This window comes from Schistocerca nitens, unplaced genomic scaffold (assembly GCF_023898315.1).
Source record: "Schistocerca nitens isolate TAMUIC-IGC-003100 unplaced genomic scaffold, iqSchNite1.1 HiC_scaffold_375, whole genome shotgun sequence".
Lineage (NCBI taxonomy): Eukaryota > Metazoa > Arthropoda > Insecta > Orthoptera > Acrididae > Schistocerca > Schistocerca nitens.
The window spans coordinates 9,165,329-9,178,085 of NW_026045909.1; the positions used below are offsets into that span (position 1 = coordinate 9,165,329).

At 41.0% G+C, this 12,757-nt stretch overlaps 1 protein-coding gene across 1 annotated transcript in view; it reads right to left on the bottom strand.

Annotated features, from left to right (window-relative positions):
* Positions 1 to 12,757, bottom strand: part of LOC126229574 (uncharacterized) — a 668,091-nt gene that overhangs the window by 643,183 nt on the left and 12,151 nt on the right. The window contains exon 6 of the mRNA XM_049942341.1: positions 2,440 to 2,614. Coding sequence (XP_049798298.1) covers positions 2,440 to 2,614 — 175 coding nt within the window. The remainder of the gene's footprint in view (positions 1 to 2,439; positions 2,615 to 12,757) is intronic.

The window sequence follows — 12,757 nt, forward strand, 5'->3', positions numbered from 1 at the left end:
GCATACATTATAAATAAAGACTCTCACAAAACCATCTGCCAAGGCTGGACATGATTTGAGGCACAGAATTAACATAATACATATTTGTAACTAATGACCAAACTGGTTATTCAATGGATATGTATGGAACTGTTTACCAAAACATATCTAATGATGAGTCTTAACCATACCTTTGGTCTGATAGCAATAAAAACTCTTTTTAACAACTAAAATGAGCAAGTTTCTTCAGCAGTACATATTTTTTAACTATCAGGAATTAGGTTGTGTGTTATAACAGTCATAATTACAGGTATATCATTTTTAAATACAATAGCACCATACATAATTACAAATTATCTGTTTTCAGTTTACCTATACACATTTTAATTCTATCACACCATATACCTATTTCCAGTTTGCTGAATTTCGCATGAATTCACTGGCTGAATACAAGAGACTTTCTACACAGAATATTTTTATTGGTTGTTTAAATTTTTTCAGGGTGATAATACAAAGTGGTAAACACTTTTACAGTTTTACTGCCATTAGCAGTGTTTTTTTCACATTCAGCTGCATTTTGTTGAGGAACACTTAACTTTATACAGTTTCTGGTAACAGGGTTATGTATGTCTTCATTTTTGTTAAACTTGTTCTTATTTTTCTAAGAAGAAAAACTGTAATTCATACATACACATACTGTAGAAAGAAAGAATTTTAAGTGCTTTGAATAGTGGTTTACAGCTGTCTGTTCTTCTTGGGTTATTCATTCTTCTGATAATTACTTTTTGCAGTGTGAAGATTTTAACTGTACTACTCAACTGACCCCATACATATTTCTATGCCGCAGATCATGATAACATTAGAATATGAGAAATATACATTCGCATAACATTATTTGCTACTTGTGGTTTAATGTTTCAGAGAACAAATGTGACAGAACTTAGTTTGCTAGTAGTGTGGTCTTTCCACAGTAAACAGTTATCTACAGTGAGCCATAAGAAATTAGCATTTTGAACTACATTCATACCTAGTGTTTGTAATTTTGAGGATTTCTCTATTTTACTTCTGTTATTGTTCCTGAAAAGTACTATTTAAGTTTTCTCATTACTGAGAATCAGCCTATTGGTTTCAAGCCACTGATTGGCACTTCTGTTGTGGTATCCCGTAAATTAGTGTCAATGATTATGCTAATGCTATCATCAGCAAAAAGAATCACTTCTCTTTTAGTATTTAGAGGTAGATAGTTTATAAATATCATTAACATCAGAATATCTAATATTCTACCCTGTGGTACACCTTGATTAATTTACTGAAATTCTGATAAATATTTCTTTTGTTTGGATTGTATTTCTACTGCTGCTTTTCTATTTTGCAGGTATGATTCAAAGCTACTAGGAGCAGTTCTTCTAGTCCCATAGTGTTCATGTTTCCTTATTCAAATGTCACAGCCAATTAAACCAAAAATTTTAGATAAGTCACAAAATATACAAAAAGAATTTGGCCTTGATATAATCCCATTGTGATTATATTTATACATTCAAATGCACATCTCATGTCAATTTTCCTTTCTGGAGTGCAAACTGTCAACCATTTATGATGGCATTTCTTTCCAAATATAACATAAATCTACTGTGTATTATTATTTCTACAACTTTTGAGAAAATGAGAAGCAAACTAAATGGCCTGTAGTTGTCAGAGGTCATTGGATTTCCTATTTTGTACCTAACCTCTTTTCATTTTATCTGGAAAATTTCCTTAATTTCCTTCAGACATGAATTAATTAAGTTGCAAAGATCTGTGACATCCCTGATGTTTATAATTCTAATAGTCAATGCAATAGCTTTTAACACATATATGCTTCAATATTCTGCATTTTTATGCCAAAGACACTTATTGTGGCTGTATGAGCCACCTAGCCACTACCACCTCCAGTATAACCTAACTGTGGCCAGCGAGTTGCCATATCTACATTTTACACCTATATACATACTCCGCAAGCCACGTACAATGCATGGCAGAAGGTACCCTGCACCACTATTAGTTATTTCCTTTCCTGTTCCACTCCGAAACAGAGAGAGGGAAAAATGACTGTCTATATGCCTCCATATGAACCATAATTTATCGTATCTTATCTCCGATGTCCTAACGTGCAGTGCATGTTGGGAGCAGTAGTATCATTCTGGAGTCAGCTTCGAATGCTGGTTCTCTAAAGTTTCTCAATATCCTTGCTCCAATGTTTCCTTCCCTCCAGGGATTACCATTTGAGTTCCCGAAGCATCTCCATAACACTTGCATGTTATTCAATCCTACTGGTAACTAATCTAGCAGCCCGCCTCTGAATTTCTTTTATATCTTCCTTTAATCCAATCTGGTATGCATCCAAAACACTCAAGCAGTACTCAAGAATAGGTGACTCCAATGTAATACATGCGGTCTCCTTCACAGATGAATCAAACTTACTTGTGGCTTTGTCCACCAAAGCACCCAAACGTGCCTGAACACATTGTGTGCTTACTAAATATTGGCAGACCACAAAAGCAAGCTGCTGATTTGTGTACACAGCAACACATTGCTCCAGATTCCAGTGGGCTCCACTAGAAGCATCAGTATCACCCAGCAGCAGCTCACACGTCAACTGTGGCCATCCGAGCATGGCATTACATTGCAACCACACATCACCTGACATCTCACAAATATCCTTCCACCATAATATTTCAGATGATGCATGACCGCTGCTAGAGAGCATTTGCTCATGCTCTGAGTTTTGTGTCAGCTATACTTTGGAGCCCATCTATTGGTAGCATTCACCAGCAGCAGTCCCAGTACAGCCGAAGATACTACTGGACATCGACCCAGTGCAGTGTAGGGCTGAAACTGGACATCGACCTAGATACTGGCCAGACACCGCCTTGGATGTTGTTGTCTGGCCGAGCCTGTCGGCACCCTTGCAACCTGGCAGCAAGTTTCCCATCAGCTGCCAGCGCTCTGCCAACATCCTACCAGCCACCCTGCACCTGAGCGGAAATCACCTAGGATGTCATCACCTGGCTGACCCCTTGGCACCCTCATGTCCCTACTCCAGCTTTGGTTCAAACATTAATTTCCCATAAGCTGTCAGTGCACTGCCGAGGTTCCACCTGCCAGCCTTTGCCCCTACCAAGCTGGACATGGTCTAGGACCACGACTGGATGTCAGCCAATGGACCTCAAGCTGGGCTCCATTTGAAAGACTCTATCATACTACCACAAGTGACGTTTCTTTTCTATTCCATGTCAGAACTGTGAACTGTTCAATAATGTGTTTTCCAATAAATATGTCAACCCCCCCCCCCCCCCCCAAATTGTACCCTTGGAGCTGACTTTGTTATGTGTTGTCCTTACCATGATGTAAAGACAAAAGACATAAAAAACAGTACTTCCGTTTCTGCCATGTATTATGAGATATAATGAGCACCAAATATCATTCCCTTACCTTCGAATTACATTAGTCTTCTCCATAACAATTAGAATTTACCCTCTTTGAACTAACGGATCCTTGCCTCGAAGAAATCTTCAGTCTGTCCTTTCTTCTCTCTCTTTTGTTGACTTCCACCAAATCCAACCTCTAAGGTTTTTCAGTCTCATCTGTCATATCTATTCACTGTTTTTTTCACTCTTCTTCTTACACTGTTTGCCACATTCAGTGATTCAATGTATAAAGTGCCGGACTCACATTTAAAACGAATGTGGTCCACAGATATGTTTGTAGCGTTCCAGAATTACATTTTCCAAAGTTTTCCTAAAGCACTTAAGGTGAATACCAGGATGATTCTTCTGACCAAGACAAAACAAATTCCTGCCTTATCTTTGTCAAATGTGAGCTTGTCATCCATCTCTAATGACCTCTTTCTTGTGAGTGTGTTAAACCTTAATCTTCCTCCTTACTCCACTCTGAAGTATTTTATTACACATAAGATTCAGGACAACTTTCCCACTTAATTTCAGAACAGGCTCCTTACACACAGAAATGTATGTGTTGCTCTTGGATATCAATTAATTTTGTATGTATGATTCTCTTACACTTCAGATTATTAAGGTTCCAACTTCTTCAATATATCAATATTGTTTCCAATACACAATATAATGTGTAACTGATTTATTTGAATGAATAATTTGGTTCATTTTGTTTTGGTCCCCATGACCTCAGAAGAAACTGCAGAGTTCACAGAAACCCTATTTCATAGAAATGAAGAACTGTTTCAAATAATGTCTGTTCATTACTGAGTAATTAGTATTCTGCAAGGCTTAAAGCAATGATTTGTTATTTCTAACACATTTTGTTGCTCGCATATTTTCTTTTGTATAGATAGTTTTTGCCCAACTTAGGCCATCAGTAGTTCTTGCATGTTCCATTTTTACCCTAAGGAGGCCAAGTACTGGCAGTGGTAGTGATAACATTTTGTTGGTCACACTTTGAGGTTCACATATCATTTCAGACTTTCTTCTCATAGATACCAACAATGCTGATGCAGTAATCTTAATATGGTTCTATTTAATTATAACGCCTAATTTATTTGTTTATTTCTGTAAAATAATACACACAGCATTTTTAACTGAGACAGCTTTCTTAGTTGAAACAACTGTATAACATGTATAGCAAATATTTAACTGGGGCATCAGAACAAGCTATCCATGAAAACTTCATAAGGTATAAATCACATCTACACACATTATTCAGAATTTAAAACTGTCTGTATTATAGTAGTCAGGTTTATTCTGTAAGAAATGCATTCATTGCAATGACTTAGATGCCTACAATACACATGCTGGAAATCTATCCAGTGGCAAAATATATTTTGGATCAAAGTGAATCTGCAATGTCAGTGCTCAACAGCAATGTATGTATTCTGCATGGTGCTGTTTACTAAAAGTAATGAGTAACAGGTAGATTTTCAGTACTACCAAATGCTTAGTGTTCAGATTCATCACTTTTACAGATGTCTTGCATACCCTCATTCCATTTGTAGCCCTCATGGCATCAAGCAAAAAGTATAGAAAAAGGATTTTGTTCATGGCTTGCATTATAAAATATTCATGGATGCAATTGATTTCACTTTAGCAGCTTGTATGTCAAGTAACTGAGATGTTAACTGTTTTGGTGACATTGGTTGTGATTTCGTGTTTTTGTTATTCATGATGATGAGAGACACACAGAGAATGAGAGGGGGGAACGTGAAACCACAAGCCAGCAAATAGTCTATTGCTCTCAATTACCACCAACAAGTCAGCTGAGGTTCATGATTGCATCTGATTGATGGATTATCATCAACAGTGTCACATGTCCTCTTGCATTCAGACTCCAAGGAGAGGAAATGTCACAGAGTCTGCTGATCAATTCCCAATACCAAGCAAAATTCTGGTACAAAAATCTCTTTCACCATCACTCCGAGACAAAGGCCACTACATTAGCATATTCCTGTACACCTGACAATGAAGGAAGATATGTTTAATGATGTGCAAACACAAAATTCCAAGATGTAACTTACATACAAATACATAGTGAGAATAGCACTGAAAGGAAAACATCATTTAAAACATGATCCCCATCTTCATTAAATTCAACAACTTGAAATTGTTTGGAATAGAATGTTGTATGTGATAGTAAATTAACACATTATTAATTTTCGTATTATTGTCAAATTCACTTTAAAATGCATAGAAGGCTGCTGCAACCATGGCTGAAATGTTGGTTTTTGTACAGCAGCAGTAGTTTTATACATTATGACGTGGTGCCATACCCAGAAAACTTTTATGTCAACTAACAACACTAGTGGTTTTTTTTCTTTTTTAAATTGTTGTTGTCTACCCATCTACATAAATGCATGAGTGTTTCTTCAGCTTTGTCCTTCACCACATTTGGTGGTATTTCACTGATTAGGATGTCATTGTCTTCACCAAACAATATTCTTTCACTGTGTTTGGCACTCTGCGGAAAATCATTGATATATATCAAGAAGAGTACCGGGCCAAGCACACTTCCTTGGGGGACTCCCAACATTAATGTATTCTGGGGCAGAAACATGTTTAACAGTATGACTGGAGTTTGTTTAAGAGATCTCTTCTCATTACACTCTGTTTTTTTTATATATGAAATAAACCACTTATTTGTTACCCCTCTTATACCTAGGGCTTCCAGTTTATTTAAAAGAATGTTGTGGTCTACTGTATCAAAGGCTTTGCTGCTGTCAAGGAAAATGCCTGTCATATGATCTCCTTTATGTAGTGCTTCCAGAACAACATTTGTAAAATGTGCTATAGCTGACTGTGTGCTTTTACCATATCTGAACCCAAACTGTTCTTTGCACAAGATTGTACTTTGTTAAGTACCCCACGGATCTAATTTTCATTATAGTCTCCATTAGTTTTGAAAACGATGACAGTAAAGAGACGGGCCTATAATTTTCGGGGTCTCTTTCTCATGCAGGGCAGGACCTTTGCATGCTTTAGTGCCTCCGGGAAGCAACATGTCGTGAATGGTTCATTTATGAGGTTCGCTAAAGAATCTCAAATAGGAACGTATCATATTTGTATTATAACACATATTGGGCGTACCAACGCCTACAACTGGTGATGAAGAAGTTCACTAATCACCAACACAATGCTACTAGAGCAGAAAGCACCAGCCTGTAGTGTGCATCAGTGCTGATTTCATCAAAAAAGGGCTTGGACAGAACGAAGAAATTTCTTTTTTGCTGTTACTACAGATGCATATCCACTCCTGAATACACTCCTGGAAATTGAAATAAGAACACCGTGAATTCATTGTCCCAGGAAGGGGAAACTTTATTGACACATTCCTGGGGTCAGATACATCACATGATCACACTGACAGAACCACAGGCACATAGACACAGGCAACAGAGCATGCACAATGTCGGCACTAGTACAGTGTATATCCACCTTTTGCAGCAATGCAGGCTGCTATTCTCCCATGGAGACGATCGTAGAGATGCTGGATGTAGTCCTGTGGAACGGCTTGCCATGCCATTTCCACCTGGCGCCTCAGTTGGACCAGCGTTCGTGTTGGACGTGCAGACCGCGTGAGACGACGCTTCATCCAGTCCCAAACATGCTCAATGGGGGACAGATCCGGAGATCTTGCTGGCCAGGGTAGTTGACTTACACCTTCTAGAGCACGTTGGGTGGCACGGGATACATGCGGACGTGCATTGTCCTGTTGGAACAGCAAGTTCCCTTGCTGGTCTAGGAATGGTAGAACGATGGGTTCAATGACGGTTTGGATGTACCGTGCACTATTCAGTGTCCCCTCGAGGATCACCAGTGGTGTACGGCCAGTGTAGGAGATCGCTCCCCACACCATGATGCCGGGTGTTGGCCCTGTGTGCCTCGGTCGTATGCAGTCCTGATTATGGCGCTCACCTGCACGGCGCCAAACACGCATATGACCATCATTGGCACCAAGGCAGAAGCGACTCTCATCGCTGAAGACGACACGTCTCCATTCGTCCCTCCATTCACGCCTGTCGCGACACCACTGGAGGCGGGCTGCACGATGTTGGGGCGTGAGCGGAAGACGGCCTAACGGTGTGCGGGACCGTAGCCCAGCTTCATGGAGACGGTTGCGAATGGTCCTCGCCGATACCCCAGGAGCAACAGTGTCCCTAATTTGCTGGGAAGTGGCGGTGCGGTCCCCTACGGCACTGCGTAGGATCCTAAGGTCTTGGCGTGCATCCGTGCGTCGCTGCGGTCCGGTCCCAGGTCGACGGGCACGTGCACCTTCCGCCGACCACTGGCGACAACATCGATGTACTGTGGAGACCTCACGCCCCACGTGTTGAGCAATTCGGCGGTACGTCCACCCGGCCTCCCGCATGCCCACTATACGCCCTCGCTCAAAGTCCGTCAACTGCACATACGGTTCACGTCCACGCTGTCGCGGCATGCTACCAGTGTTAAAGACTGCGATGGAGCTCTGTATGCCACGGCAAACTGGCTGACACTGACGGCGGCGGTGCACAAATGCTGCGCAGCTAGCGCCATTCGACGGCCAACACCGCGGTTCCTGGTGTGTCCGCTGTGCCGTGCGTGTGATCATTGCTTGTACAGCCCTCTCGCAGTGTCCGGAGCAAGTATGGTGGGTCTGACACACCGGTGTCAATGTGTTCTTTTTTCCATTTCCAGGAGTGTATAACAGAAATCCTGGACAATCTTTTCAGTCTAGATGATTTTCCATGACAGATCTGCAGAGTGGCTATCATCTGCTAGAGGCAGCACCAGGGGACTGACCAAAACTGGCAGTTACTGTTCCTTGGGCTCACTACCAATATTGACAAATACCATTTGGGTTCAAGAATATACCAGCAATGTTTTAACATTTATCAAATGGAGTGTTGGCCAACAGCCATGCCGCAGTGGTAACACCAGTTCCCATCATATCACCGATGTTAAGCACTGTCGAGCTGGGCTAGCACTTGGATGGGTGATCATCCGGTCTGCCAAGCACTGTTGGCAAGTGGGGTGCACTCAGCCCTTGTGAGGGAAATTGAGGAGCTACTTGACTGAGAAGTAGCAGCTCTGCTCTCGTAAACTGACATACGGCCGGGAGAGCGGTGGCTGACCACATGCCCCTCCATATCCACATCCAGTGACGCCTGTTGGCTGAGGATGACATGGCGGCCGGTCGGTACCATTGGGCCTTCCTCAAGTCCTGTTCAGATGGAGAGAGAAAATGGAGTGTTGAGAAGATTAAAACCAAAGTAGTGTACAGTGTATATGGGCAATATCAGTTTTTGTAAACAAATGAAGATGCATGTGCGTTGGTTGAGGGAGGTATTTAAGACATGAGACACAGCATGACCAACATTTAATGTAGAAAAGTCTCACTTTAAGCTGTAAGAGATGAACTACTTAAAACATGTACTTAATCATGAGGGGGATAAGGAAAGATCCTAGATTGGAAAACACAGTACAAAGTTTTCCGACACTTCAGACAGAAAAAGAGTTGCAATCATTTTTACGGTTAATGAATTATTATATGGAACTTGTACCAAAATTTGCAGAAATAGCACAACCTCTCAAGCACTTATTCAAAAAAGGTGTAAAATTCCACTGGACACTGGAATACAAAGGTGCATTCGAAAAGCTGAGACAATTATTGCCAGTTAGTCTGCTGTATTGGTCTCACTGAAGTTCATATTAGTTCACATTATCATGTGATGCTACTAATCATGCACTTGTCTATTTGTTAAGTCAAGAAGTTGATGGAAAGGAACATCCAGTTGCCTATGCACCACAAAAACTGAACAAAGCGAGAGGAACTACTCTGCTACAGAAGAGGAAATGCTGAGCCTCATATGTTGCATGACATACTTCTGCTATTATGCATATGGTAAAAATTTTAAGGCAATAACAGATCTTGCAGTGTCAAAATGATTGTTGGGACTGAAGGATTCATCCATAAGGGGCAGTCATACTCAGACACATGCCTCTTTGTCTAAAGCCAAACAACGGCCATGAGGGTTCCAAAAATATGGAAGTCACATGGTCACATGGGGAGAGATCAGGACTGTATGGAGGTTGTGTAAGGGCTTTCCAGTGAAGCTTCTGCAGCATAGTTGAAACAATCTGGACAAAATGTGGGCAGGCATTATCCTGCAACTGAATGATGCCATCTGTCAACATTCCTGGGTGTATGGAGTTGATGGAGCACTTCAGTTTTCACAAAGTGTCTATGTACTGTTGTGAATTAATTTTAGTGCCATGTCCCAGAAAGTCAATGGGCAGCAGATCCTTGGAATTTAAGAAAAGGATCATCATTACTTTCCTGGAGCTGCTGTGCACAGCCTTAGATATTTTTGATGGGGCTGGATCTATGTGCTTCATTGTTGGCTGTGACACTTGTTCTCTGGCTCATAATCATGGCATCATGTTTTATCTCCCACAAAAATACTTATGGAAAACAATATTGTTTATCATGATACCATTCCATGCGCCACAAGGATGTTGAAATTCTGTTCTTCTTCTGCTCCTCTGTCAGAATGTGGGAAACCCACTGTGCACAGATTTTCCGGAACTTCAGACACTCTGTCATGATGGCATGAATCATACTGTGACTGAAGCCAGCCCAGCATAAGGCGAATATCTTCCACCATCTGCCATCAGTCGCTCCTGATGGCGGCAGCCACTGCAGCAGTTACCACGTGCACATCAGGCTGAGTTAAGCTATCAATTTATTCCACTAACAAGATTACTAGATACCAGTAAATCATTTGAAATAACTAGTATAGACATTTTGGAACCTGTCATTCACACGCCAGCAAAAAACCACTATATTCTGACCACAATAGATCATTTTTCACATTATGTGGGAATGGTAGCTATCTTGAATCAAAAAGCTGACACAGTAGCACAGGAAATGGTGCATAATTCATCATTAAAATTCAATATCCTGGAAACATTTATCATGGATCAATTTTATGTCTGAATTAATGAAGCAGCTGTGCCATCTGCTGCATATGCAAAAGCCCTTTAAATCTGTATGTGAATGGAAGAACAAAACATGTGCATTGAATGATGGGGAAAATGCTAAGCAACTATGTGAATAGTCACAACAAAGATCCATGGAAGGACAGGCCTATCACTGTATGAAGTAGTGTGTGGCCACAAAATCCTTTTACTGTTTGAGATAATCAAAACTACAGTGAGGAAAAATAGTTAGCCAGTGCACAATTTAATGAAGATATTCTGGGAGGTGCAGAAGTGCATGTGAAAAGCCAATATCGAGACCTTGAATGTCAGGAATGAATAGGGTAGCGCAGTGAGAAACAAGAGGAGTATATGTAGTGTTCAGTAGGAATTGGTAACAAGCCCTTACACCCCAAAGGGGAAAACAAAGAAATTCGTCATCTGTTATCAAAGACCATTTCAAGCACCATTACTGGTGCCAATCCAAGAAACAGAGGGAAGAAAAAGGAAAGACAGCCTTCATCCACACCAGTTACATGCACATTACCATGTGTGTTAAGGCCATGGAGGTGATAGCTTATTAAGATTTCTGAGGTTTTATTAGGTGTATCAAGGTAACTGAGTGTTGCACAAATGATGAAGAAGTTCCTGGTATTTTGCTTGTGATATTAGACTGCAGGGTATTATGTGTAGATAGATTTCATTTTTGTGATAAGATTAATGATTATTTTGGGGGTACTGTATGTGTGGTTTACTTGAATAGATTTCTCATGATAGGTATTGTAATTCAGGAGTTTGCTTGTGTTTTCAATGAATGTGAGATCTGCTGCTGTTCTTGCCCAACAAACCTTTGGCAATATTACCTACTGAAAACCTGACCTTCCTGAACAATACTTTGGATCCTAACCTAATCAGTTCCCTGGATGAGCTTCTAGCAGTGCAGAAAGGTCAAATTAGCATGGAGCAAATGTTTCAACATATACAACAATATCGCAGCAGGTACCAACATAAAATCATGGTATTATAAGTTTCATGGTCAAGTACCATCTTGATTCTGATTCTCACTTGTGAAACCTATAACTGTCTATGATGGAAAACTGACCATCCTCCTGAACTCTCTGTTCACCATATATGCACTGGAACACCGTGTTATTTCGCGCCAAACTGCCTGGGCCTCTCTGCATCATTAGAAATGGTGTCTTGATAATAAAACCAATCTGAGCAAGCACAAATACTAGCCCCACAGACCTAACAGTACCTGTTGGTAACTGCTGCCTGCGCTGAAAAATGCTCCATGCTAGTGTCGACCCAAAGTGGTCTAGTCTCATCTTTAACCAGCCACTACTGTCATTAGCTGTTGGTCTATGGGTTGTGCATAAAACTGATGCTACTGTGGCCTCAACTGGCACCATCTGCCAGAAGCTTCCTGCAGACTTACATTTGCAGACTTACATCAACAGATTCCTGGGAACTTCAGCAGGCTGCTGACACTGCATCTTTCACAGAGGCATCAGATTCAGGGCCCAGTGTGTCTTGCCTCTATGCTGCCACCAGGCACTATGAACCATGCCCATCAGCACATGTCACTACCAGCTAGCATGTCCAATGCTGGGCCAGCTGTACTGCATCAGTGCCTGACACAGCGCCACTGGGACATGGCTACAGCACGAGGCCACCGCACCACTGTGCTTTGCTGAGCAGAGCAATTACTGCTCCTGCCATGCATTTTGTTGGGATAGCCTCCATTATCCAGCATCAACAACACCGCCATGATGCCAACCACAGTCAATGTATGAATTTTGATGAATAAAATGTGTTGTTGATTCCCCTGCTCTTATGATTCCACTACAGCCAAGGAAATGGTTCTTTGCATCTACAGTGCAGCCAACCACCCTGGGACGACTTCCTGTTTCACATTGCCAGTAATGCTTGGACCATCCTGAGACCATAATAAATGCTGGATAAACAACAGATATGCAGTTCAATGGAATTGAAAGTCAAATGACAGCAGCCTAAGAATTGAAGACTCAATTCTAAATGACGTGCACTAAGTACCTGGGTGTTGTTGATAGGCACAACATGAAAAAACTATAGAAATAAAGTCTGTTTAAAAATAGGTACAAGCATATTCCTATTGTTTTTTGACAGGGAATGCATATGTGTAATACAAGATGATTCCGGTGGCTTTTTCCACCACAAAGTCCCAATCAGCATACGAAACAGAAAGGGCATCAATTTTCATAAATAAATTAAACTATTATTTACAACTGTTGTGTCCACACTGTATTAAAGAGTGCATAAAATTTAGAGAATAA